This window comes from Ambystoma mexicanum, chromosome 8, assembly GCF_040938575.1.
Source record: "Ambystoma mexicanum isolate Mex_15411 chromosome 8, UKY_AmexF1_1, whole genome shotgun sequence".
Lineage (NCBI taxonomy): Eukaryota > Metazoa > Chordata > Amphibia > Caudata > Ambystomatidae > Ambystoma > Ambystoma mexicanum.
The window spans coordinates 1,077,918,468-1,077,945,621 of record NC_090929.1 but is presented as its reverse complement, the minus strand read 5'-3'; the positions used below and the strand labels follow the sequence as shown (position 1 = coordinate 1,077,945,621).

At 47.9% G+C, this 27,154-nt stretch overlaps 1 protein-coding gene across 1 annotated transcript in view; it reads right to left on the bottom strand.

Moving 5' to 3' along the window:
- LOC138473147 (mucin-17-like) overlaps positions 1 to 26,546 on the bottom strand; it is a 34,346-nt gene extending 7,800 nt beyond the window's left edge. Inside the window, exons 1-3 of the mRNA XM_069611683.1 lie at positions 11,933 to 26,546; positions 5,733 to 6,209; positions 4,410 to 4,499 (exon numbers count right to left, since the gene is read on the bottom strand). Coding sequence (XP_069467784.1) covers positions 4,410 to 4,499; positions 5,733 to 6,209; positions 11,933 to 26,546 — 15,181 coding nt within the window. The remainder of the gene's footprint in view (positions 1 to 4,409; positions 4,500 to 5,732; positions 6,210 to 11,932) is intronic.
- Between the last annotated feature and the right edge of the window lie 608 nt (positions 26,547 to 27,154).

The following is a 27,154-nucleotide window of genomic DNA, read 5'->3' as shown; positions in this document are numbered from 1 at the left end:
TAAGTCCCATAAGGGAACTTGGAATGGTCTTGGAGGATAAACATTAGTTAATCCCTTGAGAAATTGTATTACTAGAGGTAGTTTGAAATACGATGGTTCCTCCGCAGTGCGCTTGAAGATTGAAAGCGCTGCGAGATAGCCTTTTACAGTGCCAACTTGAAGGCCTGAGTTTGCCAAGTAGAGTAGAAACGATGACAAGGTTGGTGTACCACATGAAAAAGGGTCGATATTCTCTTCTCTACACGAGCTGCAAAATTTGTTCCAACGGCAGCAGTATAAAGACTTTGTTGCTGGCCTTCTGGCCGAATGCAACACCTCCATGACGTCATCAGGGAGGTCCCAATCCTTGCACCTCACCCTTTCAGAAGCCAAGCGTGAAAGTTGAGGGTTCTGATGTCTGGATGGAGAACCTGACCTCCCTTCTGTGAGAGAAAATTCTCTTTGAGTGGAAGACGGATTGGAGCACAGATGGACATATCTAAAAGGTCCAGGTACCACGTTCTCCTGGCCCAGTCCGGGGCAATTAGGATCATGGTTTTCCGGAATCTTTTCAGCCTCCTGGTCATTTGAGGAATAACAGGGACTGGTGGAAATGCGTAAAGGAGTGGGAACTCCCAGTCCACTACGCATGCGTCCCCTAGAGCTCCTCTCGGGGGAAATTCCCTTGAACAGAACAGATCGCACTTCCTGTTGGTGCTGGTGGCGAACAGATCCACCTGAGGGGTTCCTCAAAGGGCGAATATCTCTTGAAGGACTTCCTGAGCTAGCTCCCACTCGTGGGAGACTGTGCTCTGCCTGCTCAGAGCGTCCGCTGTCAACTTCTTCTCTCCGGCTAGGTGGACTGCCGATAGAGAGATTCCTTCCTGAATTGCCCAAAACCAGAGCTGCATTGCCTCTGCACAGTGACAGTGACCCTTCGCCTCCTCTTTTGTTGAGGTAGTGCATAGCCACCGTGTTGTCCGTCATTATCAGGACATCTCTCCCCTGTACTGATGGCAGGAAAGCTTTCAGCGCTAGTCTGATCGCTCTCAGCTCTAATAGGTTGATGTGTAGTCTGGACTCCGATGGAGACCAACGACCGCTGATGGTCAAGTCGTTGGCATGGGCTCCCCACCCCGTGAGTGAGGTGTCTGTGACTATTGTTATCTCCGGCCATGGTTGCCAAAACAGTTCTCCTTTCAAGATGTTCTCTGAATAGGCCCACCATTGAAGGTCGTGGGCTACCTTGTCCGGAATCCGGAGATCTGTCATTCTCCCTGAGAATTGCGACCACTGAGTTCTCAGTGCCCACTGAAGAGATCTCATTCTCAGGCGAGCCTCTGGCACAAGGAAGATGCAGGATGCCATGAGGCCTAGCAACCTCAAAAAGTCGAAGGCTGGGAGACGTTGGGCATTTTGAAACTTGTTGACCATCTGCAGAATATATTGAGCCCTCACCTCTGGTGGCGAGGCTTTTCCCAGGGAAGTGTCCAGGACCGCTCCAATGAACTGGAGTCTCTGTGATGGTATCATCTGTGACTTCTTTAAATTGAGGGAGACGCCCAGTTTGTGAAGGAAGTGGCAGACATAATCTAGCTGGATCTGAGCTTGTTCCGAAGATACAGCTCTGATCAGCCAATCGTCCAGGTAGGGGTAGACGTGGATCCCTTCCCTCCTTAGACTCGCAGCCACTACCGACATTAGCTTGGTGAAGACCCTCGGGGCGGAGATCAGCCCAAATGGCAGAACTCGAAATTGATAATGAGAGCCGCCAATTGCGAACCTCAGGTATTTCCTGTGTTTGAGATGGATTTGCACATGGAAATAAGCATCCTGAAGGTCCAGAGATATCAGCCAGTCCTGGAGCTGGAGGGCCTGAAGGATCTGAGAGAGAGTTACCATCTTGAACTTGTCCTTCCTGAGGAACTTGTTCAATTCTCGTAAGTCCAGGATGGGTCTCAGTCCTCCGTCCTTCTTTGGTTTGAGAACGTAGGGGGAGTACCAGCCCTTGTTCCTGTCAGCTACAGATATAGGTTCTATGGCACCTTTCTCTAGCAGGTCTATAATTTCCTGCAAGAGGAGTGGATCTGGAACTTTTAGAGAGCTGTGCCCCGGTGGATGACTCTGAGGGATGTGTAGAAAGGGTAGGCAGTAACCCTGGGCAACTGTCTCCAATGCCCAAGCATCTGACGTAATTCCATTCCGTCAGATAGTGAGTTAACCTGCCCCCTACAGGTGTTTTGTGTGGAAAGACCTCAGAGTGGTTTGGGGGTGGCTGATGCATATGCCGAGGGTAAAGAGGCACCTGCTGCTGCTGCGGCTTTAGTACTTTTGACCCGTCCACCTCGGGTGGATCTCCTTTGGACTCTTTGAGCCGGCTGTCCTCTGCCTTTCCCGAATGCGGAATAATAGCGAAAGGACTTTCCTCTCCGAGGGGTTCCTGAGGGACAAAAAGGAGTTTGGCGAATTGCAGCTCCTAAAGATTTTGCCGCTGCTTTAGATGTTTGCAACTTTTCCAGACTGTCATGAGCCTTTTTACCGAATAAAGAAGAGCCGTCAAAAGGGCATATTCAAAAGTCTGGCCTGTACATCTGGAGCAAAGCCAGACTTTCGCAACCACGCATGCCTGAGGATTGTCGTACTTGCCGCCATGGCCCTGCTGATACTGTCAGTGGAATCAATGCCAGTTTGAAGTGATTTGCACATGGCATCTTTGCCATCTTTAATGATGTTAAGGAAGGCTTCCCTTTCCTCTCCTTCCAGTAGGCAGTCAGCCGCTGATGAAGCACACTCCCACAGTATGTGACTGAACCTGGCGAGCGTACAGGTGGCGTTGATGGACTTCAACGCCATACTACAAGCAGAAAAATACTTTTTTTGCCATAGAATCGTACCTTTTGTCATCTCTATCCTGTGGGACAGTAGGGTAAGCGGATCTGCTGCTTGATGTAGTTGCCGCTTGAACCTCCAGGCTCTCTGGAGTCGGGTGTTTTGATAAGTATTCAGGGTCAGCCGCAGCTACCCTATACTTGGCTGACAATCTTTTATTGACTGCAGGGATAACCTCAGGAGTTTCCCAATTTGATAAAATCTTCCTTTGCAAGGCTGCATGGAAGGGGACCACAGGATCCTCCTGTGGACCTTTGTCTAGTATGTCTGTAAGGTCATCCTGTTGAAAAACAGGTGAAGGCGCAGACCAACCCATAAATTCAATAATCCTTGCCATCAGGGTTCTATAGGGTGTTTCGGCATGTTCCCCTGGGTCTGTTTTGACAAATTCCACTTCTGTGGAAGTGTCCAGCCCACTTGCCTCATGTAATGATTCCTGTAGGTCTTTCAACCTTCTTTCCTCAGAGGTAAAATCCTCTGAAACAGGTAGTGTGGTCCTCTGCAACTCAAAGGTTTCCTGGTCAGAATCCTCCCCTTCTTCATAGCTTGAAGATAATCCGGGGTACTCTGACCTCGGAAATGGTGTAAAACCCATTTCTAAGGCAGAAGGAGCCAAACTCGTCATTATTGGGTGAGAAAACGTCGATGTCGTCGACGCCGATGTGACAGGCTTCGAAGGCGCCGAGAAAGGCGTTGAGAAAACTGGAAGAGGCCTCGAAGAACTCAAGAGGATCGGGATCCTACTCGAGGATGTCGACGACGGTCTCAGCGTCGTGCCGGAGGCTCTTGGTATAACCGTTGGCTGTGAAGTAGCCGTGGTTTTCTCTTTTATCGGCGTCGATGTCGGTGTCGAAGATGGCGTCGATTCGATTGCCCGATGCGTCGAAGAACCCTTCGACAACGGTGTTGATGGCGCCGATCCATGCGTCGAAGGAATCTTCGACGACGGCGTCGACGATGGTGCCTTCTTACCCGATGGCCCATGGCGCTCTCCGGTGGACTCTTTTGCTGGGTGCAGCGACTCGCAGTGTTTCGATTTTTTGGGTTTTTCACCCGGGGTATCACCCTCAGCTGTCTTCGAGGGGGTCGAGGCCGCTTTCGCGAAGACGCCTAGCATTTTCTTCCTGAATTCCTCCCACTCAGCCTGAGAGCTGTGTTTTGTGGGGCAGGAGACCCTTTCTGGGGAAACAGAAGATGACGAGGAAGGGGATCTTCGACGTCTCTTCTTTGAGTGTCTAGATCTCGATGAATGGTGGGAGCTACTTCGAGACCTAGAATGGGAATGCTTTCGACGGCGAGGAGACGAATGCCTCGACTCGGCCGAAGAAACGTTTGAGGAGGTTTTGACTGACTTATGTGCGAGAGGGTCCAAGCCAGTGGAAACTGTAATGCATGTGCACTTGGTCGCTGTACACGTGCCATCATACAGAGGTCAAGGAGGGTACGGGAGGGGTACAGTGTTATGTAGTCTATAGCAGAGACAATGGCCATGTTACTCCAGGCTTTCCTGGACCGACGGCCCATGGCATTCCGCAACGCACCATCGACAAGCACAACATCTGCTAGTTCGGTGCAGAGCAACCCAAGGCGACGTTCAATGCGGCTCTCCCGCTTGGCACAGAGCTTCACGCCTGACCCAAAAAGGGGAAGAAAATAGGCCATGGACACATATGTGCCCTGTCTGTGACTTGTGTAAATGATCATTGCCGAACATGACAGGAGTTGCCTAGAGACAGTTGGGGAGGGGGAGTGGAGAGAGATAGTTGTGGAGGGGGAGTGGGGCGGGATCATTGTGGGGAGGGATAGTTGGGGAGGGGCAGAGGGGAGGGATAGTTGGGGTGGGTTAGTGGGGAGGGATAGTATTGCCAATTAATTTGTTACACATTTGTAAATATTTTCATAGCACAAATCACAGTTGGTGTTGCATTGAAATCATGACTGGCCATTGATTTGTCAGTGTAAGTGAGTGATTTTATTAATGTGCAGTGCCCAGTGCGCTAGCTAGCCTGTGCCACGTGTGTGTTTCAGGTGATCAGAAGTAGTGGTGAAAAAGTTCCTCTCATGCTACACGTCCATCCATGCCATCACAGCGCTGTGCAATTGGCAGCTCCTCATCATATCCTCCTCTGCCTCTGGTGGGTGCATGTCCATGTCGCGGGGAGTGGGACGTTGCGCCTGATACTCATGTTGTGCAACATGGCACAAGCAAGGACTATCTTTCCTACCATTACAGGCCTGTACATAAGTGCTCCCCCCAATCTACTCAGGCAGCAGAACCTTGCCTTTAACAGGCCAAATGTTCAAGTGTGCACAGAGTACAGATATGGGCACAGTTGTCTGCCTGCTTGTGATGGTTGTGTGGTTGCCTCACTGAGTCATCAGCCATGGCTTGGGGGGATAACCAGCATCACCTGCATGGGGGCAACCGAAAGTGTAGAATTTCATACATCTGCCCGTATCATGTTTGTACAGGCAGTATAGTGTTCACTAAAGAATACAATCATGCACATGCAAAATGCAGGTTGCCTAGCATATGTCCTATTTTGGGTACTAGAAATGCACATTGTGATAATGTGTGGTGGGTGTGTGGTGTGCAGTGTACTTGACATGGCCCATTCACAGCCACCCTGACGGCTGACCCTTTCAGTACAACTCACACAAACGGCACTGATGTATGTGTTATTATTGTATTATAATGCTATAATACTATAAAGTCCATGACACTAAATCATAGATATGTACTGTGAATCATTTCAAAGTCCAATCGGAAGCATATGTGATTTTGCATTTCTAACAGGCAGGGGACCTGGCTAATTGGTGTGCAGGCCAATGGTGGTATGTGGGTGGGGTCTTCGGAGGCATACGTATTCTCAGTCTGTGCATCAGGTGGTGTGGGTTTTGTTGACTGTGTTTGTGCTTCTTTTTGTCACTTTGGTATGATGCATTCTGGTACATGTAGTGCTTTTCGTATTTGTCTACGGAATTGATGTTGTTTTGCATGCACAGGATCATTTTCTTCAACTGAGACACGCCTGTCAAGGCCTTGCACTTAGGCATGCTTTTAGTGTGTTGCACCTTGATGTCCCCCTCTACACTTGCACTTTCATTGCACTCACAAGCAATAGTAGGTTTGTCTCCCCTTACCTTTGTTATCATTACTTGATGTACTATTGTAGCAATTATTGATCCTTGCTTTAATTCATGGTCTACCTTGGGACTGTTGGGGTACAGCAGCTTCCGCGGACATTCTACTGAATTCAGAGCCTGACAGGTACATTTGCTCTCTGAAGCGGAAGTGTTGGCTTTAGCCATTTCCATTATTGGGATTTGGGGTTTAGCAGCTAGGGGATATAAAACCATGATCAAATTATCCTGGCTGGTGGTTAAAGGGCTTAATGAAACCTCACAAGCTTTAAAAAACCTCACTAGCTTTAAATGAACTGTTATTAGACAATGGACATTTTAGAAAAGCTATTTTATAAAATAGAGCGGCTATAGATTTTTTTCTTTAAAGCACAATTTGGGTTATGAAATGATGGAAGGTATGTGTTGTTTTGACCTGGGAGACAATTTCCCATCTATTGAAAAGCATATTAAAGATATTAAGGAGCTAGTTGCTCGAGTGACACAAGATCAAAATGAGGATTGGTGGGAAAACCTGTTTGCATGGATTCCTCAGGCACTACGTTCTGCTTTCATTTGGATGTTTGGAATTGCTATGGTAGTAATTTGTTTTTGTTGTTGTGCTTCATGTATTCCTAATTTGTGGAGATTGTTGCAACGCTTTTGGGTGTCCTCTGAACGCCCGTCGGGTTATGGTAGTTGAGTGTCCAAGGGATGGAGTGTAATGCTTGTGCGAAATGCGAGCTAGAACAACATGGCGTCGGCACGCAGCCATTTTGAAACACTCATTTCCCATCACAGTAATAAAAGCCTGCGTGTTTGCGGGCCTCGCAGAATAGACGAGCATTTCAGTAGCGAAAGCAGAGCAAGGTCACGGAGCGACATAAATATTATTGCTGAGTAGACTTGCTATGGAGAATAGTTATGGTATTGTCCACTGAAGGACGAATAAGGGAAGGGAGTTGGAGCATCCTGCAGGTGCATGATAAGGGGTTCTGGGAATGAATGCGAGGAGAGGGGCGCTGGGTTTTCCCACTCCTGACTGTTTTTTTCCACTCTCACCCTCTTCCATTTGTGATCTGCTCTTCGGCCAAGGGCAGACCCAACTGAGAAGGGCGGGGAAATGCCCCCATAAAGAAGAGTGCATTATGCGGAAAAGTGTTCGAATTTGGACCCCCGGGTGATGCAGTCTTGCTGAGAGGGAGGATGCTCCGCCTCAGACACCGTTAGCACGAGTGATCTCTTTGCTTCCTGCTCGGGGACTAAGCAGTCACCCTTGTAGTGGCCAAGATGAAGGTGTCTTTGATGTCTTTACTAACAGTGATGCCATTTTTATCTATCTTTCTATGTATCTAGGTGTATGTTTATGTATGCTAAGTTCATATATACATATATTGTGTGAATAAAGGCCTATAACGAGCCATTTGTTTTAGTATAACGATTAGTGTATGTGTGATTTCTTGCTTGTCTGAGTGCAATAACTTGTTTTGCCTGGGGGCGGGGAAACGTAAGTGTAAGTGTTCTCCTCACGTGGGCAAACAAAAGCAAAACAACAATCTCTGCCTCAACACCTGTAAAACTGAGATCCTTCCCATCAGGACCCCTGCTCCCTCCTTCTTCACTCCACACTGGCCTTCCTCCTTGGGCTCTCCCCTGCGCCCTCTTCGGAAGCCGGAAATCTTGGAGTCATCTTCGACTCCTCACTCTCTGTCCTCCCTCACACTCAGGACATCGCCAAGAAGTCCCACTTTCAGCTCTTCCTTCTGAAAGGAATTCTCCCTTTTCTCACTTTCCCACAGAGGCTCAATGTGACCCAAGCCCCGGTTCTCTCTAGGCTTGACTATTGCAATAGCCTCCTCCTGAATCTACAATCTTCCACTCTGTGACCCTCCAGCTAATCCAGAATAGGGCAGCAAGACTTATCCTTGGCCTTAAGCCCAGGAACCGCATCTCTCTTGCACTAAAAAGTCTTCACTGGCTCCCAGCTGATGCACAGATTAAATTCAGATCCCTCTGCATCATCCACAAGGCGGTCTGGGCCTGGGGATAACACTATCTTCAACTTTATCATACTAAATACTCTCCCTCTAGATCACTATGCTCCTCTGGCTCCAACTCTCTGTGTATAAAGCATTTTACAAAACAGAAGGCAGGTGGTTGTTCACTTTCCTCAGCTGGCTCCCTGCTATGGAACAGCCCCCCCCTCCCTCTGCACCTTGAGCAGGATCTTAAATTCCAGAAGCTCCTTAAGACTCTCCTCTTTACCTTCTCCTTCCCTTCTTCTCTCCCCTGCTAACCCCACAGTTGCTGTGATTGGTGTTCTGGCCCCTTATGCATCCTTGGGGCCCTGACCGCCCCACCCAATTGGCCTAGTTTCTGTGTATCCTCTGCACTTACACCCTCTGCCCTGGAGACTCGTACTTACACCCCCCACGGCTCCTGGCCAGGTTGCACACATCACCCTGAGCACTTCATCTGTGGCTCACCCATGAGCTCAAACTCCCCAGCACTTACCCCCCTGCCCTTTTCCTTGCTGCACTTGCACGTTCTGAATACTCACATGGCATAGTAGGTTCGACCTTTTTCCTTCCTCCCACCCCCTCTGCTCTTAAATTGTGTTTTTATGTATTGTGTTTTTATGCATTTCAATGTACCTCCCACCCCTGCTCCCTCCGTTGCCCTGTGGGTGCTTTGAAACAGTAGTGTTTTATTGTATAAGCGCTTAACAAGCAAACAATAAATCAAATCAAATCAAATCATATGATTCCAGAGCACCAGCATTCTAGGAACATTCCTAGGTTTCATGTAATTATGTCCCTGCAAACATGTTGCCTGGCAAAAAAGTTGCCAAAAAATGGCTGTTTTTTGCAGTGACATTACAACATTGAACATGCGGGGGGGGGCCTGCAGCCCTCAAAACCTGCACAACCCCTGCTACCCTTGACCCCATATATATGGTCACCATATATAATGTCTCCACAACCTTTTCCCGGCAACGTTATGTATGGCGACCATATATATGGGGATAATATTACCGGATACCCATTCCTAGCAGAGTGGTGAAGAGATTCCTGCAGTGTATGGACTTTTTGCAGGGTCATTGAAGAAAGCCTTTGCCAAGCATATGGGTTTCAGTCATCTTTTCAATTTCTTCTTGCACAGGTTCACAGAGGCACTTCAGTGATCTACCCTGCAAGTACATAGACCACTGCCTACTATGATTATCACTGATTCAAAATAGACACTAAACATCTCCCTAAGAACCTTCTGAAACAACACTTTGTGAAAGGGAAGGCAGATTTCAGGAACAATCACAAACTTGTGGGACAATATTGCAGTACAATTATGCATTTATAAACTAGTGCACTGAAAACTGTACATACAAAACAGCCCAGGTGTGTGTGACCCACCTACCTCCTTCTTGTATTAATATTTGCCGTGATTGTCCAACAAATAAATGTAGCCAACCCTCACTACATAAGGATGCCAGAACCACCACCCCAGTGATTCCCATGCACTTCCTCTGCCCTTTTGATTAGAACGCTTACCATAACTTCTATCCAGTTTCTTTCTAGGATATCGCAAGTAGCCGTTTCAGCTGGGTGTCTTGAAACAGAAGAGGGTCCCGCCCACATCTCTGGCCGAGAGAAGGTAGGGAGATATTTTCACAGGAACACATGGCATGTTGAGCAGTAGTTTCTTAAAATATTGGCATTAGAGCATGCCTGCACAAAGGAAAATTGCTGTTCTCTTTTTTTCAAAGGTATGCAAAAAAGTCTTGAAGGAGAAAAGTCCCCCGGATGACGAGGGGTTGACTTGGCATCTTGAATGGGATCAATTTGGTTGCACTGCAGTGGAACCATCTTTAACTTGTTTCATTTCAAACAAAACGTGTTATTTTTCTGAGATAGGTAATGACTGTAAGGCTTTTGGGCAATTACCCTCTGTGGCTAATTTCTCATGATAGACAAGGTGCATGTATCATTGGCCAATGAACTTCAGAGAGTGCTTTTTCAGTGATAAATAGAACAGGAGCAAGTCTTTTTGGGGCTACGGTCACATTTTCTACTTGAGACAGAAGGAAGGTATGTACTAGTGGGGCATATGTCAGAGACGAAACTATTTCTTTTGGAGGGAATGTGAACGTGAGAACTCTTGGGGGAGGCAGGACATGATTCCCCTGGAGAGGAAAGAGGGCTGTTTGATCTGGAGCGAATTGTGTGGGGACAACTGTACACAATGGCAGGCTCTGGGAGATCAATATCCTCCAGGGGGTAAGCACAGGAGTCATTCTCTAGGAGAGAAGCAAAGGCAGCAGCATGCTTGGAGCACAAACTACGGGTATAACCTGAGAAAGGAGAAGAGTCTGTATTCCCTAGGGAGTAAGCATTGCAGTCAGTAGTCTCCATGTCAGAATAAGCATTCGTCGGAAAGTTAGTTTTCGGTGAGGTATACCCTGAGGAGTCAATATTTTCAGGCCAGAAATCATGCCAGCTGTTAGACCTTGAGGAGGAAGATGAGTCCGAACACTCTAGTGGAGAATAGGTACTATCATTTTCATCTAACATACTTCTAGACCAAGCATAACTTGCAGAGAGAGAGGGGTAAGCATTCATTGGGGAGTCATTATCGAGGTCAGTGCTCTCTGATGAGGAATCAGAAAGGATATCATTCTTGAGACAGATAGAACAGGTACAGGTATGATTTGAAGAGTAAGCACATGGATCAGTACTCCTGGACGCAGAAGCAAAAACAGATCCTTTCCCAGTGGGGATAGTTTTTGGTGAGTAAGCACAGGGTTCATCAGTACTATCTATGGTAGACCCGTGTGAATCACTTGTCTCAGTACTCTTAGTATGTGATGGGTAACCACAAGGGTCAGTATTAATTAAGTTAGAAGCAAAGGAGACACATTTTTTAGTGCTGTTAGTACCTGATGAGTAAGAACGGTGGTCCGTACTTTTTAAAGCAGAGGCAAAGGGGGGCCGTTTTCCAGTGCTAGCAGCCTTTGATAAGTAAGCACAGGATTCAGTACTCTCTAAGGAAGAAGCAAAGGGGGAGATTTGCTTAGTGCTGATAGTATTTGATGAGTAAGCACAGGCGCCAGTACTCTCTACAACAAAAGCAAAGTTGGATGTTTTGCTGGTGCAGGTAGTCTTTGATGAGTAAGCACCTGGGCTAGTGTCTACTAGGGTAGAAAGAAATTGGCCATGTTTGCTTGTGCTGGAGGTACTTGATGAACAAGCACAGGGGTCTTCAGTATTCTCTAAGGCAGGGACAAATGATGCAATTGTTCCAGTGCTCCTGGATTTTGATAAGCAAGCACAGGGATCAGTATGCTCTAATGCAGGTGCAAAGGGGGCAATTTTCCTACTACTGCCAGTATCGGCTGAGTAAGTGTAAGGTTCAGTGTCCCGTAAGGTAGATGCAAAAGGGACAATTTTGCTAGTGCTGACACTCTTTGTTGGGTAAGCATAGGAGTTTGTACTCCCTAAAGCAGAAGCAAGAGGGACCATTTTCCCTGTGCTGAACATACTTGATGAGTAAGCAAAAGGGTCGTCAGTACTCTCTAGAGCAGACGCAAATGAGGCGTTTGTCCGAGTCTTCATAGAATTTGAGTTGTAAGCACAAGGGTCAGTACATGCTAAGGTAGAAGCAATAGGGTCACTTTTGCCAATGCAGATAGTATTTGATGAGTGAGAACAGGTGTCAATGCTCCTTAAGGCCGAAGCAAAGGAAGCAATTTTGGTGGTGTTGATATTCTTTGATGAGTAAGTGCAGGGTTCCGTTCTATCTATGGTAGGAGCAAATTGGTCCATTTTCCCAGTCTTGGTTGTGTTTGATGAGCAAGGACATGTATCAATAGTCTCTAAGGCAGAAGTGAATGGGGAATTGTTCCTGTGGATTGGAGTATTTGATGGGATATATCCTGTGGAATTACCATCTAAGTCATCATTTTCTGACCAGTCATTATGGCCGCAGGTATAACTCGAGTATGTGGAATTTGAATGCGATTGCGAGGAAGTACAAGGGTCTGTAATCTGTATGGTAGAAGCGCAAGGGGAAGGGTCCCTGGAAGAGACAACAGAGGATACACCAGAGGCGTACCCAGAGGAAGAACATGTATCCACATCCTCTAAAGAGTAAACATAGGGGTCAATTGCACCGACGTCGGATGAAGAGGAGGCATCATTACAGGAGTCAGTAGTACTAGATTGGATATTTGTGAAGGAATGGGAGTCAGGAATCGTTATAGGGGATGTAGGGCCATATTTCCTTGAGTGCATGGTACAAGAGCAGATATAACTCGAGGAAGAACTTGAGGTGTCAGAATTTTCTATGAAGTAAGCAGAGCTAGTGACATTCCTGGAGCAGATGTCACTGGAGGTGCTATAACCTGAGGGCAAAGGGGAGTCAGTATTTAGTGAGGGAGCCCAAGGCTCAGTTCTGTTTAGGCCAAAGGATGGGACAATGTTCCTGGCAGAGATAGCACAAGACTGTGTCAAACCTGAAGACGAGGCATCTGTATTTTCTCCAGAAGAATTATAGGGACTGGTTTTTGTTGCACAGATGGGAGGGGAGGGAACATTGTCTGATGGAGAAGACGTTAAGGAAACAGAGAGGTTTGTCTGACTAGGGCAGATAATACTGAGATGTACATAATCTGCAGAGGAATCTGATGGTATATGTTGCCATGAAAAGGAAGCAGGGGGGTCAGTACTCAATGTGGGGGAAGCTGAGAGGTTGATATTCCATGGGGATGCACCCGATAGGTTGAGCTTTAAGTGAACAAAGGGTTCTATATAACTTGGGGAAGGCAATGAGAAAGTGTTCTCTCGATGCAAAGAAGAATCTGTTTCCTCTGTGGATGCAACAGAGGGGTCTGTTTTTTTCGTTGAGGAGGCAGATGGGCCTGTTTTCTCTTTTGGAGAAACAGGGGTGGCAGTTTCCTCTGTGGGAGGAGCAGAGAGGTTAGTTTCCTCTGGGAAGGAGACACAGCAGGGAATTTTCTCTCTAGCGACAAATGTTTCTGCAAAAGGAGCGACAGAGTGGACCGGTTTCGCTGCAGGAGGGACAAGGTTGTCAGTTTTCAATGGGACAGGGCCAGGAAGCGCTGTTTCTACTTTGGAGGAGAAAACAAACTCAATTTTCTCAGTAGCAGAAACAGGGAGATTAGCATTCTCTGTGGAAGAGACGCCGATCTTGGGTTCCTCTGTGGTTGAATCAGGAAGCTCTGCTTTCTCAGGGGCAGGGAATGCAGAGTCAATTTCCTGTGAGGAAGGAGCACGAAAGTCAGTTTTCTCTGGGTAAGAGGCAGAGGGTTGGGCTTCTAATTGGAGTGGGACAGGAAGATCAAAGACAGAGATTTCCTCTTTGGTGGACTCAGAGAGTTGTGCTTTCTCGAGAGAAGGCATAGCAAAATCAGTTTCCTCAGTGGCAGAGACAAGGGTGTCTATTTTCTCTGGGGAGGAGACAGACATGTATGTATTCTCTGTGGTTGGAACAGAGAGGGCGGTTTTCGCTGTGGTTGAGGCAGGGAGATCTGCTTTCTCGTGACTGGGTACTGCAGAGTCAGTTTCTTGCGAGGAAGGGACGGGAAAGTCAGTTTTCTCTGGGGAGGCGGCAGAGGTTAGGGTGTCTAATTGGAGGGGGACAGGAAGATCATTTTCATTTGGAGAGGAGACAGAGGGGTAGATTTCCTCTTTGATGGGCTCGGTGAGTTGTGCTTTCTCAAGAGAAGGCACAGCAAGGTCAGTTTCCTCAGTGGTAGAGATCAGGGAGTCTGTTTTCTCGGTGGGTGAGACAGAGAGCTCAGGTTCGATTGTGGTTGAGTCAGGGAGATCTGTTTTCTCTGGGAAGGTGACAGCAAGGTCAGTTTTATCTGTGGGTGAAACAAAGGGGTAGGTCTCTTGAGTGATGGAGTCAGAGAACTCTGTTTTCTCATCGGAGGGGATGGCCAAGTCAACTGTCTCTTTGCCAGAGACAAGGAAGTCGGTTTTTACCTGGGAGGAGAGAGACAATTGGGAATCCAATTGACAGGGGACAGGGTGATCAGGTTCCTGTGGAGATGACACAGAGACACCTGTTTTCTCTATGGCAGAGAAGGTTAGATTAGTTTCCTCCGGGGACGAGACAGAGAGGTCAAAGTCAGTTACCTCTGTGCTGGGCAGAGAGAGTTGTGATTCTAGAGGGCAGGGAACAGGGAGAACATTTTTCTGTGCAGAGGATATAGAGAGGCTTGTTTTCTCTATGGCAGAGGCCGCAAGATCAGTTTCCTTTGGGGAGACAAGGTAGAGTTGTGATGGCAATGCACAGGGAGGGGGAAGATCAGTTTCCTTTGGGGAGGCAACAGAGAAGTCTGTCTGCTTTGTGGCCGGGTCAGGCATATCAGTCTGCTCTAGGGAGGAGACAGAGAGTTGGGATTCAAATGGGCATAGCACAGGATGAACTGTCTGATCTGGGATCCAGAAAGAGATGTCTATTTCCTGTGTGGCAGGGCCATGTAGATCAGTTATCTTTGGGGATGAGTCAGCAAAGTCGGTTTTCTCTGTGGAAGGGACAACAAAGTCTGATTCCTCTGGGGAAGATACCGAGAGTTGGGATTCCAATGGGCAAGGCACAGGGGGAATATTTTCTTCTGGAGAGGAGATTGAGATGTCTGTTTCCTCTGTGGCAGAGGCTGCAAGAGCAGTTTCGTATGGGGAGAAAAGATAGGGTTGTGATTCCAATCGACAGGGTGGAGGAACATCGGTTTCTTTTTGGGAGGAAACAGAGATTTCTGTTTTCTCGGTGGCAGGGAAAGGCAGATCGGTTTGTTCTGGTGAGGAGACAGAGAGTTGGGATATAAATGGACATAGCACAGGATGAACTGTTTGATCTGGGATCCAGAAAGAGATGTCTATTTCCTGTGTGGCAGGACCAGCCAGACCAGTTTCCTTTGGGACAGAGTCAACGAAGCCTGTTTGCTCAGTGTATGGGGTAGTAAACTCTGTTTCCTCTGTGGCAGACACAGAGTGCTGGGATTCCAATGGGCAAGGGACAGGGAGAACATTTTCCTCTGGGGAGGAGACGGAGATGTCTGTTTTCTCTGTGGCAGATGCTGCAAGGTCAGTTTCCTCTGGGGAAGACGGGAAGAGTTTTGATTCCAATGGGCATGGTACATGAAGATCAGTTTCCTTTTGGGGGTAATCAGAGAAGTCTGTTTTGTCTGTGGAAGGGACTGGCAAGTCTGTTTTCTCTGGGGAAGAGACAATGCGCTGGGATTCCAAATGGCAGGGAACAAGAAGATCTGTTTTTTGTGAGGTGGCAACAGAGAAGTCTGTTTTCTCTGTAAAAGGGACAGGCGAGTCTGTTTTCAGTTGGAATTCCAATGGACAGGGAAGAGGCAAAATACTTTCCTCTGGAGAGGAGACAGAGATTTCTGTTTTCTCTGTGACAGGCGCAGGAAGATCAGTTTGCTCTTGGGAAGAGATAGAGAGCTGGGATTCCAATGGGCAAGGCACAGCAATAACTGTTTCATCTAGGATAGGGAGTGAGATATCTGTTTTCTCTGAGGCAAGGCCAGTCAAACCAATGTCCTCCTGGGAAGAGACAGAGATTTGGGATTCCAATGGGCAGGGTACAGGAAGATCAGTTTCCTTTTGCGAGGAATCAGTGAAGTCTGTTTTCTCTGTGGAAGGGACAGGCAAGTCTGTTGTCTCTGGGGAATAGACAGTGAGTTGAGATTCCAATGGGCATGGAACAGGGAGAACATTTTCCTCTGGTGAGGAGACAGAGATGTCTGTTTTCTCTGTGGCAGATGCCGCAAGGCCAGTTTCCTCTGGGGAGGAGACAGAGAGTTGTAATTCCAATGGACAGGGAACAGGAAGATCTGTTTCTTGTGAGGCGACAACAAGGAAGTCTGTTTTTTCTGTGAAAGAGACAGGCAGGTCAGTTTTCTCTGGGGAAGAGACAGTGAGTTGGGATTCCAATGGACAGGGAAGAGGCAGAATACTTTCCTCTGGGGAGGAGACAGCGATTACTGTTTTCTCTGTGACAGGCACAGGAAGGTCCGTATCCTCTGGGGAAGAGACAGAGAGCTGAGATTCTAATGGGCAAGGCACAGTAAGAACTGTTTCATCTGGGATTGGGATGACTGTTTGCTCTGTGGCAAGGCCAGTCAATCCAGTTTCCTCTGGGGAAGAGACAGAGATTTGGGATTCCAACGGGCAGGGTAAAGGAAGATCGGTTTCTTTTTGGGAGGGATCAGAGAAGTCTGTTTTCTCTGTGGAAGGGACAGGCAAGTCTGTTTTCTCTGCGGAAGATACTGTGAGTTGAGATTCCAACGGGCAAGGAACAGGGAGAACATTTTCCTCTGGCGAGGAGACAGAGATGTCTGTTTTCTCTGTGGCAGATGCCGCACCGCCAGTTCCCCCTGGGGAGGAGTCAGAGAGTTGTAATTTCAATGGACAGGGAATAGGAAGATCTGTTTCTTGTGAGGTGGCAACAGAAAAGTCTGTTTTTTCTGTGAAAGGGACAGGCAAGTCAGTTTTCTCTGGGGAAGAGGTGGTGAGTTGGAATTCCAATGGGCAGGGAAAAGGCAGATCACTTTCCTCTGGGGAGGAGACAGAGATTACTGTTTTCTCTGTGACAGGCACCGGAAGATCAGTTTCCTCTGGGGAAGCGATAGAGAGCTGGGATTCCAATGGGCGAGGCACAGTAAGAACTGTTTCATCTGGGATTGGGATGACTGTTTGCTCTGTGGCAATGCCAGTCAAACCAGTTTCCTTTGGGGAAGAGACAGAGATTTGGGATTCCAATGGGCAGGTTAAAGGAAGATCGGTTTCTTTTTGGGAGGAATCAGAGAAGTCTGTTTTCTCTGGGGAAGAGACAGTGAGTTGAGATTCCAATGGACAAGGAACAGGGAGAACATTTTCCTCTGGCAAGGAGACAGAGAGGTCTGTTTTCTCTGTGGCAGATGCCGCAAGGCCAGTTCCCCCTGGGGAGGAGACAGAGAGTTGGAATTCCAATGGAGAGGGAACAGGAAGATCTGTTTCTTGTGAGGCAGCAACAGAGAAGTCTGTTTTTTCTGTGAAAGGGACAGGTAAGTCAATTTTCTCTGGGGAAGAGACAGTGAGTTGGTATTCCAATGGGCAGGGAACAGGCAGATCACTTTCCTCTGGAGAGGAGACAGAGATTACTGTTTTCTCTGTGACAGGCACAGGAAGATCAGTTCCCCCTGGGGAAGAGACAGAGAGCTGGGATTCCAGTGGGAAAGGCACAGCGAGAATGTTTTGATTTGAGATTGGGAATGAGATGTCTGTTTGCTCTGTGGCAAGGCCAGTCAAACCAGTTTTCTCTGGGGAAGGGACAGTGGGTTGAGATTCCAATGGGCAAGGAACAGGAAGAACACTTTCCTCTGGTGAGGTGACAGAGAGGTCTGTTTTCTCGGTGAAAGGCATAGGAAGATCGGTTTCCCTTGGGGAAGAGACAGACAGCTGGGATGTCAATGGGCAAGACAGAGCAAGATCTGTTTCATCTGGGATCGGGAATGGGATGTCGGTTTTCTCTGGAGAAGAGAGATAGAGTTGTGATTCCAATGGGCAGGGTACAAGAAGACCAGCTTCCTTTTGGGAGGAATCAGAGAAGTCTGTTTTCGCTGTGGAAGTGACAGGAAAGTCTGTTTTCTCTGGGGAAGAGACGGTGAGTTGAGATTCCAATGGGCAAGGAATGGGGAGAACTCTTTCCTCTGGTGAGTCGACAGAGGGGTCCGTTTTCTTTGTGGCATATGCTGCAAGACCAGTTTCCTCTGGGGAGGGGACAGAGAGTTGTAATTCCAATGGACAGGGAACAGGAAGATCTGTTTCTTGTGAGGCCACAACTGAGAAATCTGTTTTCTCTGTTAAAGGGATAGGCAAGTCCGTTATCTCTGGGGAAGAGACAGCGAGTTGGTATTCCAATGGGCAGGGAACAGACAGATCCCTGTCTTCTGGGGAGGAGACAGAGATTACTGTTTCCTCTGTGACAGGCACAGGAAGATCAGCTTCCCTTGGGGAAGAGACAGGCAGCTGGGATTTCAATGGGCAAGGCACAGCAAGATCGGTTTCATCTGGGATCGGGAATAGGATGTCAGTTTCCTCTGGAGAAGAGAGAAAGAGTTGTGCTTCCAATGGGCAAGGTGCAAGAAGATCAGTTTCCTTTTGGGAGGAATCAGAGTAGTCTGTTTTCTCTGTGGAAGGGACAGGCAAATCAGTTTTCTCTGGGGAAGACACAGTGAGTTGGGATTCCAATGGGCAGGGTACAAGAAGATCAGTTTCCTTTTGGGAGGACTCAGAGAGGTCTGTTTTACCTGTGGCAGAGATGTTAATCTTAGTTTCTTCTGGGGAGGACACAGAGATGTGTGATTCTAAAGGGCATGGTACAATTAGATCCCGTTCCTCTGGAGAGGAGAAAGAGAGGTCTGTTTTCATTGTGGCAGAGGCTGCAAGGTCAGTTTTGTTTGGGGAAGGGACATAGAATTGTGATTCCAATGGGCATGGAATAGGAAAATCGGTTTCCTTTGTGGAGGCAACAGAGAATTTCTCTGTGGCAGACACAGGCAGATATGTTTCCTCTGGGGAAGAGACAGAGACTTGGGATTCCAAAAGACATGGGATAATGGGAACACTTTTCTTTGGGGAGATAGAAAAGTCGGCTTCCTCTGTGACAGGTCCAGGCAGATTGGTTTCCTTTAGGGAAGATACAGAGAGTTGTGATTCCAATGGGCATGGTATGGGAAGACTGGTTTCCTCTTGGGAAGAGACAGAGAATTGGGATTCCAATGGGCAGGGTACTGGGAGAACATTTTCCTCTAGGGAGGAAAGAGGGTGGTCAGTTTCTGCCGGGGTGAAGACAGAGAGTTGTGATTTTAAAGGGCAGGTGTCAGGAAGATCAGTATCAGTTTCCGCAAGGGCAGAAATAGCAAGGTCTGTTTTCTTAGTAGCAGAGAGAGGGAGGTCAGTTTCTTCTGTGATGGAGACAGAGAGTTGTGATTTTAATGTGCAGGGGGCAAGATGGGAGACAAGGAGATTGGTCTTGTCTGGAGAAGGGCTGCAATCCTCATCTTGGTGAGCAGAGGGTTTGATAACTTCTGATGATGGGGGAGCAGGCTCGGTACCCACTGAGGAGGGAAGAGAGATATTGCCACTCCATTGTTGAAGAAGCAGAGATGCTGGTATTCCAACACGCGGGTGCCAAAGGTTTTGGTATTTCCTAAGGTTGAAGCAAATATTCTGATACTCCACAGAAGGGGCGACACATGAGTCACTATTTGCCTCTGGGGATGGGACAGAGACTGCAGTTTCCTCTGTGGCAGACACAGAGAGTTCCATTTTCTGTGGGGTGGAGATAGACAGTTGGGATTTCAATGGGCATAGGACAGGAATATCAGTTTCTTCTGGGGATGAGACAGAAAAGTCTGTTTTCTCTAGGGTAGAGACAGGGAGGTCTGTTTCCTCTGGGGGAGAAATAGACAGCTGAGATGTCAATGGACAGGGAACAAGAAGATCGGTTTCCTCTGAGGATGTGACAGAGAAGTCTGTTTTCTCTGTTGCGGAGGGAGGGAGGTCGTTTTTGTCTGAGGTGGAGACAGACAGTTGAGATTTCAATAGGCAGGGGCTAGGAAGATCTGTTTCCTCTGGGGATGAGACAGAGATGCCTGTTTTCTCTGTGGTAGAGACAGGGAGGTCATATTTTTCTGGAATGGAGAGAGACAGTTGGGATTTCAATGGGCAGAGGGCAGGAAGATACGTTTCTTCCGGCAATGTGGTAGAGACAGGGAGGCCAGCTTCCTCAGGGGTGGAGAAAGAGAGTTGGGATTTCAACGGGCATGGCACAGGGAGATCAGTTTCCTCTGGTGCAGAAAGTGAGATGTCTGTTTTCGCTGTGGTAGTGACAGAGAGTTGCAATTTTAAAGGGCAGGGGACAGGAAGATCTGTTCCCTCTGGAGAGTAGACAGAGAGGTCTGGAGAAGGGCTGACATCTTCAACTTGGTGAGCAGAGGGTTCAATCATTCCTGATGAAGGGGGAGCGGGCTCAGTATCTACTGATGAGGGAACACAGATGTCACTTGAATGTTGAAGGAGCAGAGGTGTTGGTATTCCAACAAGGGGGTTCCAAAGATCTTGGTATTTGAGTTTGTAGCAAATGTTCTGATATTCCACTGAAGGGGCAACACATGATCTGCTATTTTCTTCTGGGGATGGGACAGACAAGTTGGTTTTCTCTGTGGCAGACACAGAGAGTTCCATTTTCTCTGAAGTGGGGAGAGAGATTTGGGATTTCAATGGGCATGGGAGAGGAAGATCAGTTTCCTCTGGGATGGAGACAGGGAGGTCAGTTTCCTCAGGGGTGGAGACAGAGAGTTGGGATCTCAATGGGCAGGGAACAGAAATGTCTGTTTCCTCTGTGGCAGGGATGATTTCATTTGGGGAGGAGTCCAGTAGGTCACTTTTCTCTGTGATGGGGACAGAGAGCTGGGATTCTAATGGGCACGGGACATGAAGTTCAGTTTCCTCTGGGGGGGAGACAGGGAGGTTGGTTTCATCGATTTGGTGAACAGAAGTTTCAATAATTCCTGATGAGGCAGGAGCAGAACCAGTACCCAAATATTGGAGGAGCAGAGGGGTTAGTATTCCAACAAGGGGATACCAAAGATGTTGGTATTTCATAAGGTTGAAGCAAAGATTCCGAAATTCCACCGAAGGAGAAACACAAGTGTCGCTAGTTGCCTCTGGAGGTGTGGCAGAGGAGTCTGTTTTCTCTGAGGAAGATACAGAGTGATCAGTTTTCTCAGAGATGGAGACAGAGGTTTGGGATTTCAATGGGCAGGGCAAAGGAAGATCCGTTTCCTCTGGGGAATAGACAGAGGTGTCTGTTTTCTCTGTGGTAGTGACAGGGGGGTCCGTTTCCTCTGCTGTGTAGACAGAGAGTTGGGATTTCAATGGGCACGGGACAGGAACATCAGTTTCCTCTGTGGCGGAAGCAGAGAGGTTTTTCTCTATGGGAAAGACAGGGCAGACGGTTTCCTCTGGAGGGGAGTCAAATAGGTCAGTTGTCTCTCCAATGGAGACAGAGAGTTGGGATTTCAATGGGCAGGGGGCGAGCTGATCAGTTTCCTCTGGGGAGGCGGCAAAGACGTTGGCTTTCCCTGTGTCCGAGACAGTGAGGCCAGATTTGTCAGAAGAAAGGTTGATATCCTTGAATTCATGAGCAGAGGGTTCAGTAATTACTTTCCTGATAGGCTCAGTATCCACTGAGGTGGGAACAGAGTTGTTACCACTCAAATGTTGAAGGAGCAGGGGTGCCGGAATTCCAACAAGGGGTTGCCAAAGATGTTGGTATTTCATAAGGTTAAAGCACATATTTTGATATTCCACTGAAGGAGGAACACATGAGATGCTACTGGACTTTGGGGTTGAGGCAGGCAGGTCCGTTTTCTCTGTGGCTGTGACAGGGAGTTCTATTTTCTCTAGGGTAGAGACAGAGAGTTGGGATTTCAATGGGCAGGGGACAGTGAGATTGATATCCTCTGGTGAGGAGTCAGAGAGATATGATTGCTTTGCGGCAGTGATGGGGAGCTCAGTTTTCTCTGGGGATGAGACAGAAAGTTGGGATTTCAATGGGCAAGGGGCCGAAAGGTCAGTCTCCTCTGGGGAGGAGACAGAGATCCCTGTTTTAACTGCAACAGAGAGGGGTAAATTGGTTTCCTCATGAGTGGAGACAGACAGTTGAGATTTCAATGGGCATGTGACAGGTAGATCGATTTCCTCTCCGAAGGAGCCAGAGAGGTCTGTTTCGCCTGTTGCAGGGACAGGATGATCAGCGCCCTCTGGGGAAGAGACAGACAGTTGGGATTTCAATTGGCATGGGACAGAAAGATCGGTTTCAACCGGGGTGGAGACAGAAACGTCTGTTTTCCCTTCAGCTGAAATAGGGAGGTTAGATTTCTCTAGGTCAGAGACAGGGAGATCTGTTTCCTCTGGGGCAGAGACCGAGAGTTGGGATTTTAAAGGGCATGGGGCAGAAAGATCAGTTGTCCCTGGCAATGAAAGAAAGATAGCAGATGTCCCTGTGGTAGAGACAGAGAGTTCGGATTTTAATGAGCAGGGGAGGGGGAGTTCGATTTCCTCTGGGGAGGAGACAGAAAGATTTGCTTTCTCTGAAGTAGATACAGCGAGTTCAGTTTTCTCAGTGATGGAGACAGAGAGTTGGGATTTCAATGGGCAGACGAAAGGAAGATCAGTGTCCTCAGGGGTGGAGACAGACAGTTGAGATTTCAATGGGCATGGCACAGGAAGATCAGTTTCCTCTGGTGCAGAAATGAAGATGTCTGGTTTTGCTGTTGTAGTAACAGAGAGTTGTGATTTTAAAGGGCAGGGGACAGGAAGATATGTTTCCTCTGGGGAGTAGACAGAGAGGTCTGGAGAAGGGATGACATCCGCAACTTGGTGAGCAGAGGGTTCAATAATTCCTGACGGAGGGGGAGCGTGCTCAGTATCTACTGAGGAGGGAACACAGATGTTGTCACTTGAATGTTGAAGGAGCAGAGGTACTGGTATTCCAACAAGGGGGTTCCAAAGATGTTGGTATTTCTTAGGTTTGAAGCAAATATTCTGATATTCCACTGAAGGGGCGACACATGAGTTGCTATTTTCTTCTGTGGCTGTGACAGGGGGCTCAGTTTTCTCTGGGATGGAAACAGAGAGTTGGGATTTCAATGGACAGGGTACAGGAAGATCATCTTCCTCTGCGGAGGAGACAGAGAGATCACTTTTATCTCTGGGAGAGACAGGGAGGTTGGTTTCCTCTGGAGTAGAGACATAGAGTTGTGATTTTAATGGACAGGGGACAATAACATCAGATTCCTCTGGGGACGAGATAGAGAAGTCTATTTTTGCTGTGGCATGAATGGGCAAGTCAGTTTCCTCTGGGCTGGAGAGCGACAGCTGTGATTTCAGTTGACAAGGGACTGGAAGATCAGTTTCCTCTGAGGAGGAGGCAGAGAGGTCTGTTTTCCCTGTGCTAGAGAGAGGGAGGTTGGTTTCCTCTAGACTGGCGATGGACAGTTGGGATTTCAATGGGCAAGGAACGGGAAGATCAGTTTCTTCTGGAGATAAGACAGAAAATTCAGTTTTCTCTGTTGCTGAGACAGGGAGGTCAGTTTCTTCTGGAGTGGAGAAAGACAGTTGGGATTTCAATGGGCAGGGGACAAGATCGTTTTCTTCTTGGGACAAGATGGAGAAGTCTGTTTTCTCTGTGGCCGAGACAAGGAGGTCGGTTTCTTCTGGAGGTAAGAGAGACAGTTGGGATTTCAGTGGGCAGGGGACAAGAAGATCGGTTTCTCCTGGAGATAAGATGGAGAAGTCTTTTTTATCTGTGGCAGAGACAGGGGGGTCGTTTTTTTCTTGGGGTAGGAGAGACAGTTGAGATTTCAATGGGCAGGAGACAGGAAGATCAGTTTCTTCTGGGGAGAAGTCTGTTTTCTCTGTGGCAGAGACAGAGAGGTTGGTTTCTTCTGGAGGTAAGAGAGACAGTTGGGATTTCAATGGGCATGGGACAAGAAGATTGGTTTCTTCTGGAGATAAAACAGAGAAGTCTATTTTCTCTGTGGCAGAGACAGGGAGATCGGTTTCTTCTGGGGGCAAGAGAGACAGTTGGGATTTCAATGGGCAGGGGACAGGAAGATCAGTTTCGTCGGGGGATAAGACAGAAAAGTCTGTTTTCTCTGCTGTTGAGACAGGGAGGTCGGTTTCTTCTGGAGTGGATAAAGACAGTTGGGATTTCAATGGGCAGGGGACAAGAAGATCTGTTTCTTCTGGGGATAAGGCGGAGAAGTCTGTTTTCTCTGTGGCAGAGACAGGGAGGTTGGTTTCTTCTGGAGGTATGACAGACAGTTGGGATTTCAATGGGCAGGGAACAGGAAGATCAGTTTCTTCTTGGGATGAGACAGAAAAGTCTGTTTTCTCTGTGGCAGAGACATGGAAGCTGGTTTGTTCTTGATTTGAGAGAGACAGTTGGTATTTCAATGGGCAGGGGACACTAAGATCAGTTTCCTCTGGAGATGAGACCGAGAAGTCTGTTTTCTCTGTTACTGAGGCGGGGAGGTTGGCTTCTTCTCGGGTAGAGACAGACAGTTGGAATTTTAATGGGCAAGGCGCAGGAAGATCAGTTTCTTCTGGGGATGAGACAGAAATGTCTGTTTTCTCTATGGTAGAGCCATGGAGGTCAGTTTCCTCTGGGTTGGACACAGACAGTTGAGATTTCAATGGGCAGGGGACAGGAAGATCACTTTCTTCTGGGGATGAGACAGAAAAGTCTGATTTCTTTGTGGTATAGACACGGAGGCTGGGTTCCTCTGTAGTGGAGATAGACAGCTGGGATTTCAATGGGCAAAGGGCAAGAAGATCGGTTTCTTCTGGGGATGAGACAGAAACGTCTGTTTTCTCTATGGAAGAGACAAGGAGGTCAGTTTCCTCTGGGGGAGAAATAGACAGCTGAGATTTCAATGGACAGGGTACAGGAAGATCAGTTTCTTCTGGGGATGAGACAGAAAAGTCTGTTTTCCCTATGGTAGAGACAGAGATGTCAGTTTCCTCTGGGGTGGAGATAGATTGTTGGGATTCCAATGGGCATGGGACAGGAATGTCATTTTCTTCTGGGGATGAGACAGAAAAGTCTGTTTTGTCTGTGGTAGAGACAGGGATATTGGTTTCCTCTCTGGTGGGGATAGACAGTTGGGATTTCAATTGGCAGGCGGCAGGAAGATCAGTTTCCTCTGAGGACACGTCTGAAAGGTCTGTTTTCTTTGTAGCAGAGATCGGGATGTCGGTTTCCTTTGGCGTGAAGACAGAGAGTTGAGATTTTAATGGGCATGGGACAGGAAGATCAGTTTCCTCTGGAGAGGGAAAAGAGAGGTTAACATTTTCGGTGGGGGTAGAGAGACTGGTGTCCACTGAGGAGGCAGCAGAAGTGTCTGCATCTGCTTGGTGAGGGACAGAGTCATATGCATTGCCCTCATGGGGGAGGGTAGGGGTTGGTATTCCAACAAGCGGGGACCAGAGCTGTTGGTATTTCAGAAGATGAAAGCACATACGTTGGTATTTCACTGAGGGGGAGGCACAGGGGTCAATATCTAACGAGGGGTGCACAAAGGAATCAGTATCAACTGAGTGGGGAACAGAAAGATTGATGTCCCAAATGGGGAGCGGCGACAGGGGAGTATTCACTAAGCGAGAGTCAACATGGTCGATACCTTCTGGTGAGTGGGAAGAGGAGGCAATAGCCCCTGATGGAGATGAGTTGTCTACAAGTGAAGCAATGGCACAGGGGTCAACATCTACTGAAGAGGGTGTAGATCCCTTGACATTCAAGGGATCTTGATATGGGCCATTATCCACTGGAAGAGGAACAGAGGCTTCTGTGTTGGGTGAAAGCATACAAGCATCTGAAGGATGACCAGCAATATTGACAAACTCCAAGGGCAATGTTGAGGGGCTGATACCTTCGACATGTTGAGCAGGGAGTTCGGTAATTCCTGGTGTGGGAAGAGCAAGATCAGTATCCATTGAGGTAGGAACAGAGATGCCACGAGGGACTGGTAATCCAACAATAGGGTGCCAAAGATGTTGGTATTTGATCTGGTCGAGGCAAATATTTCCATATTGCACTGAAGAAGCAATGCATGGTTCATTATTTACTGATGGGGAAAGAAGAGGCTCAGTATTCACTGGCTGCGCAACTAAGGGGTCAGTACCCACTAAGGGGAGAGGAGAAGGGGGACTGTTTATTGTGCTTGTTGCAGAGTGGTCAGTAGCCACTGTGGGGATAGGAGAGATTTTTGTATCTTCTGGAGGAGCAGGAGTATCGATAGCCATGGCATCAGAGAGGTTAGCATTTTTTAAAGCAGAGGGTGTAGGATCGGTGACAGTATTGCTTGGGGGTGGAGCAGAGAGAGCAGTGTCAGAGGGTGGGACTAAACGTTTGCGATCTACTGAGGGGGCAGTACTCACTGAAGGTTCAGTGTCTAATGGGGGCGCGCTACTACCCAAGTCAGGAGCAGATATGTTGGCATTCTTTGTAGGTAGATTAGAAGTGTCAGTACGTCCTAAAGGTAGAACATGTAGGGGAGCCAGGAGAGGGGGTGGTAGTCCAACAATAGGTGCCCACAGCCGTCGGTATTTCATGTGTTCTAAGCAGAGCCTTTTGAATTCCATGAAGGTCGGAGGACAGCCGTCGGCATTACTCGCGGGGGAAACAGAGTCTTTGATATCACCTGACGAAGTAGCAGAGCTATCAGGGTCCACCGAGTGGGGAACTGAGAGGTTGGTAATCCCTGGAGGTAAAATTGAAGGTCTGGTAGTCCCTGGCGGTGCCATAGAAGGATCCATAACTCCAGATGGCTGCGCAGAGGCGCTAATGTTCCCTGACGGCAAAGCAGGGGGTTTCGTATTCTCCAAGAGGGGTCTGGAAGGGGAATTCGAGGAGTCTGGTTTCCGTAGCGTTGAGGGGGTTCCCTTGGTGGAGGCGGGAGAACTCATGTTTGCTGGAGTATGAGACAACTTTCCCGAGGCTGTACTGAAAGGCCATGTATATCAGCTGGGCTGTGGAGCTACAGAAGTTGCTAAAACGGGGAGTGCCGGCGCAGGGCCGAAAAAAAAGGGATGGGAGGGAGGGGACTCAGCAAAAGGGCGGGAAGGCGCGCGCACACCTTGCTTGAGATGGAATCTGGGAGGGCAAGGGCAGGAAACCTACAAGTTTGTTGCGGAGACTCTGACCTCATAAACACAATGGAATGACGTTGCTCAATGTATTTATCACGCAAAGGAGTGCACGGAGACAACGGACTGATCTCTCTCCCACCCAACGTCATAAACCCGCTACGTTTTTGTAAGTAAAAACTGCACGCAGGATTACAAAACAATATGAAATGTCGGATAACGTCACAGAAAGCGCTTCAGTAATGAATATATTTGAGTTGATCCTTTACGATTACTGATGTCAACCACACGCACGCACAACTTTTTTGCACTGGCAGCTCATATTAACAATGTCAATCGGAGGGTTATGAAATTTGGGGCACAATTTACAGTCCTTTCGGGACAGAGTTGGGGACGGTATAAAGTTTGCCATGCAACTATTTTGAAAA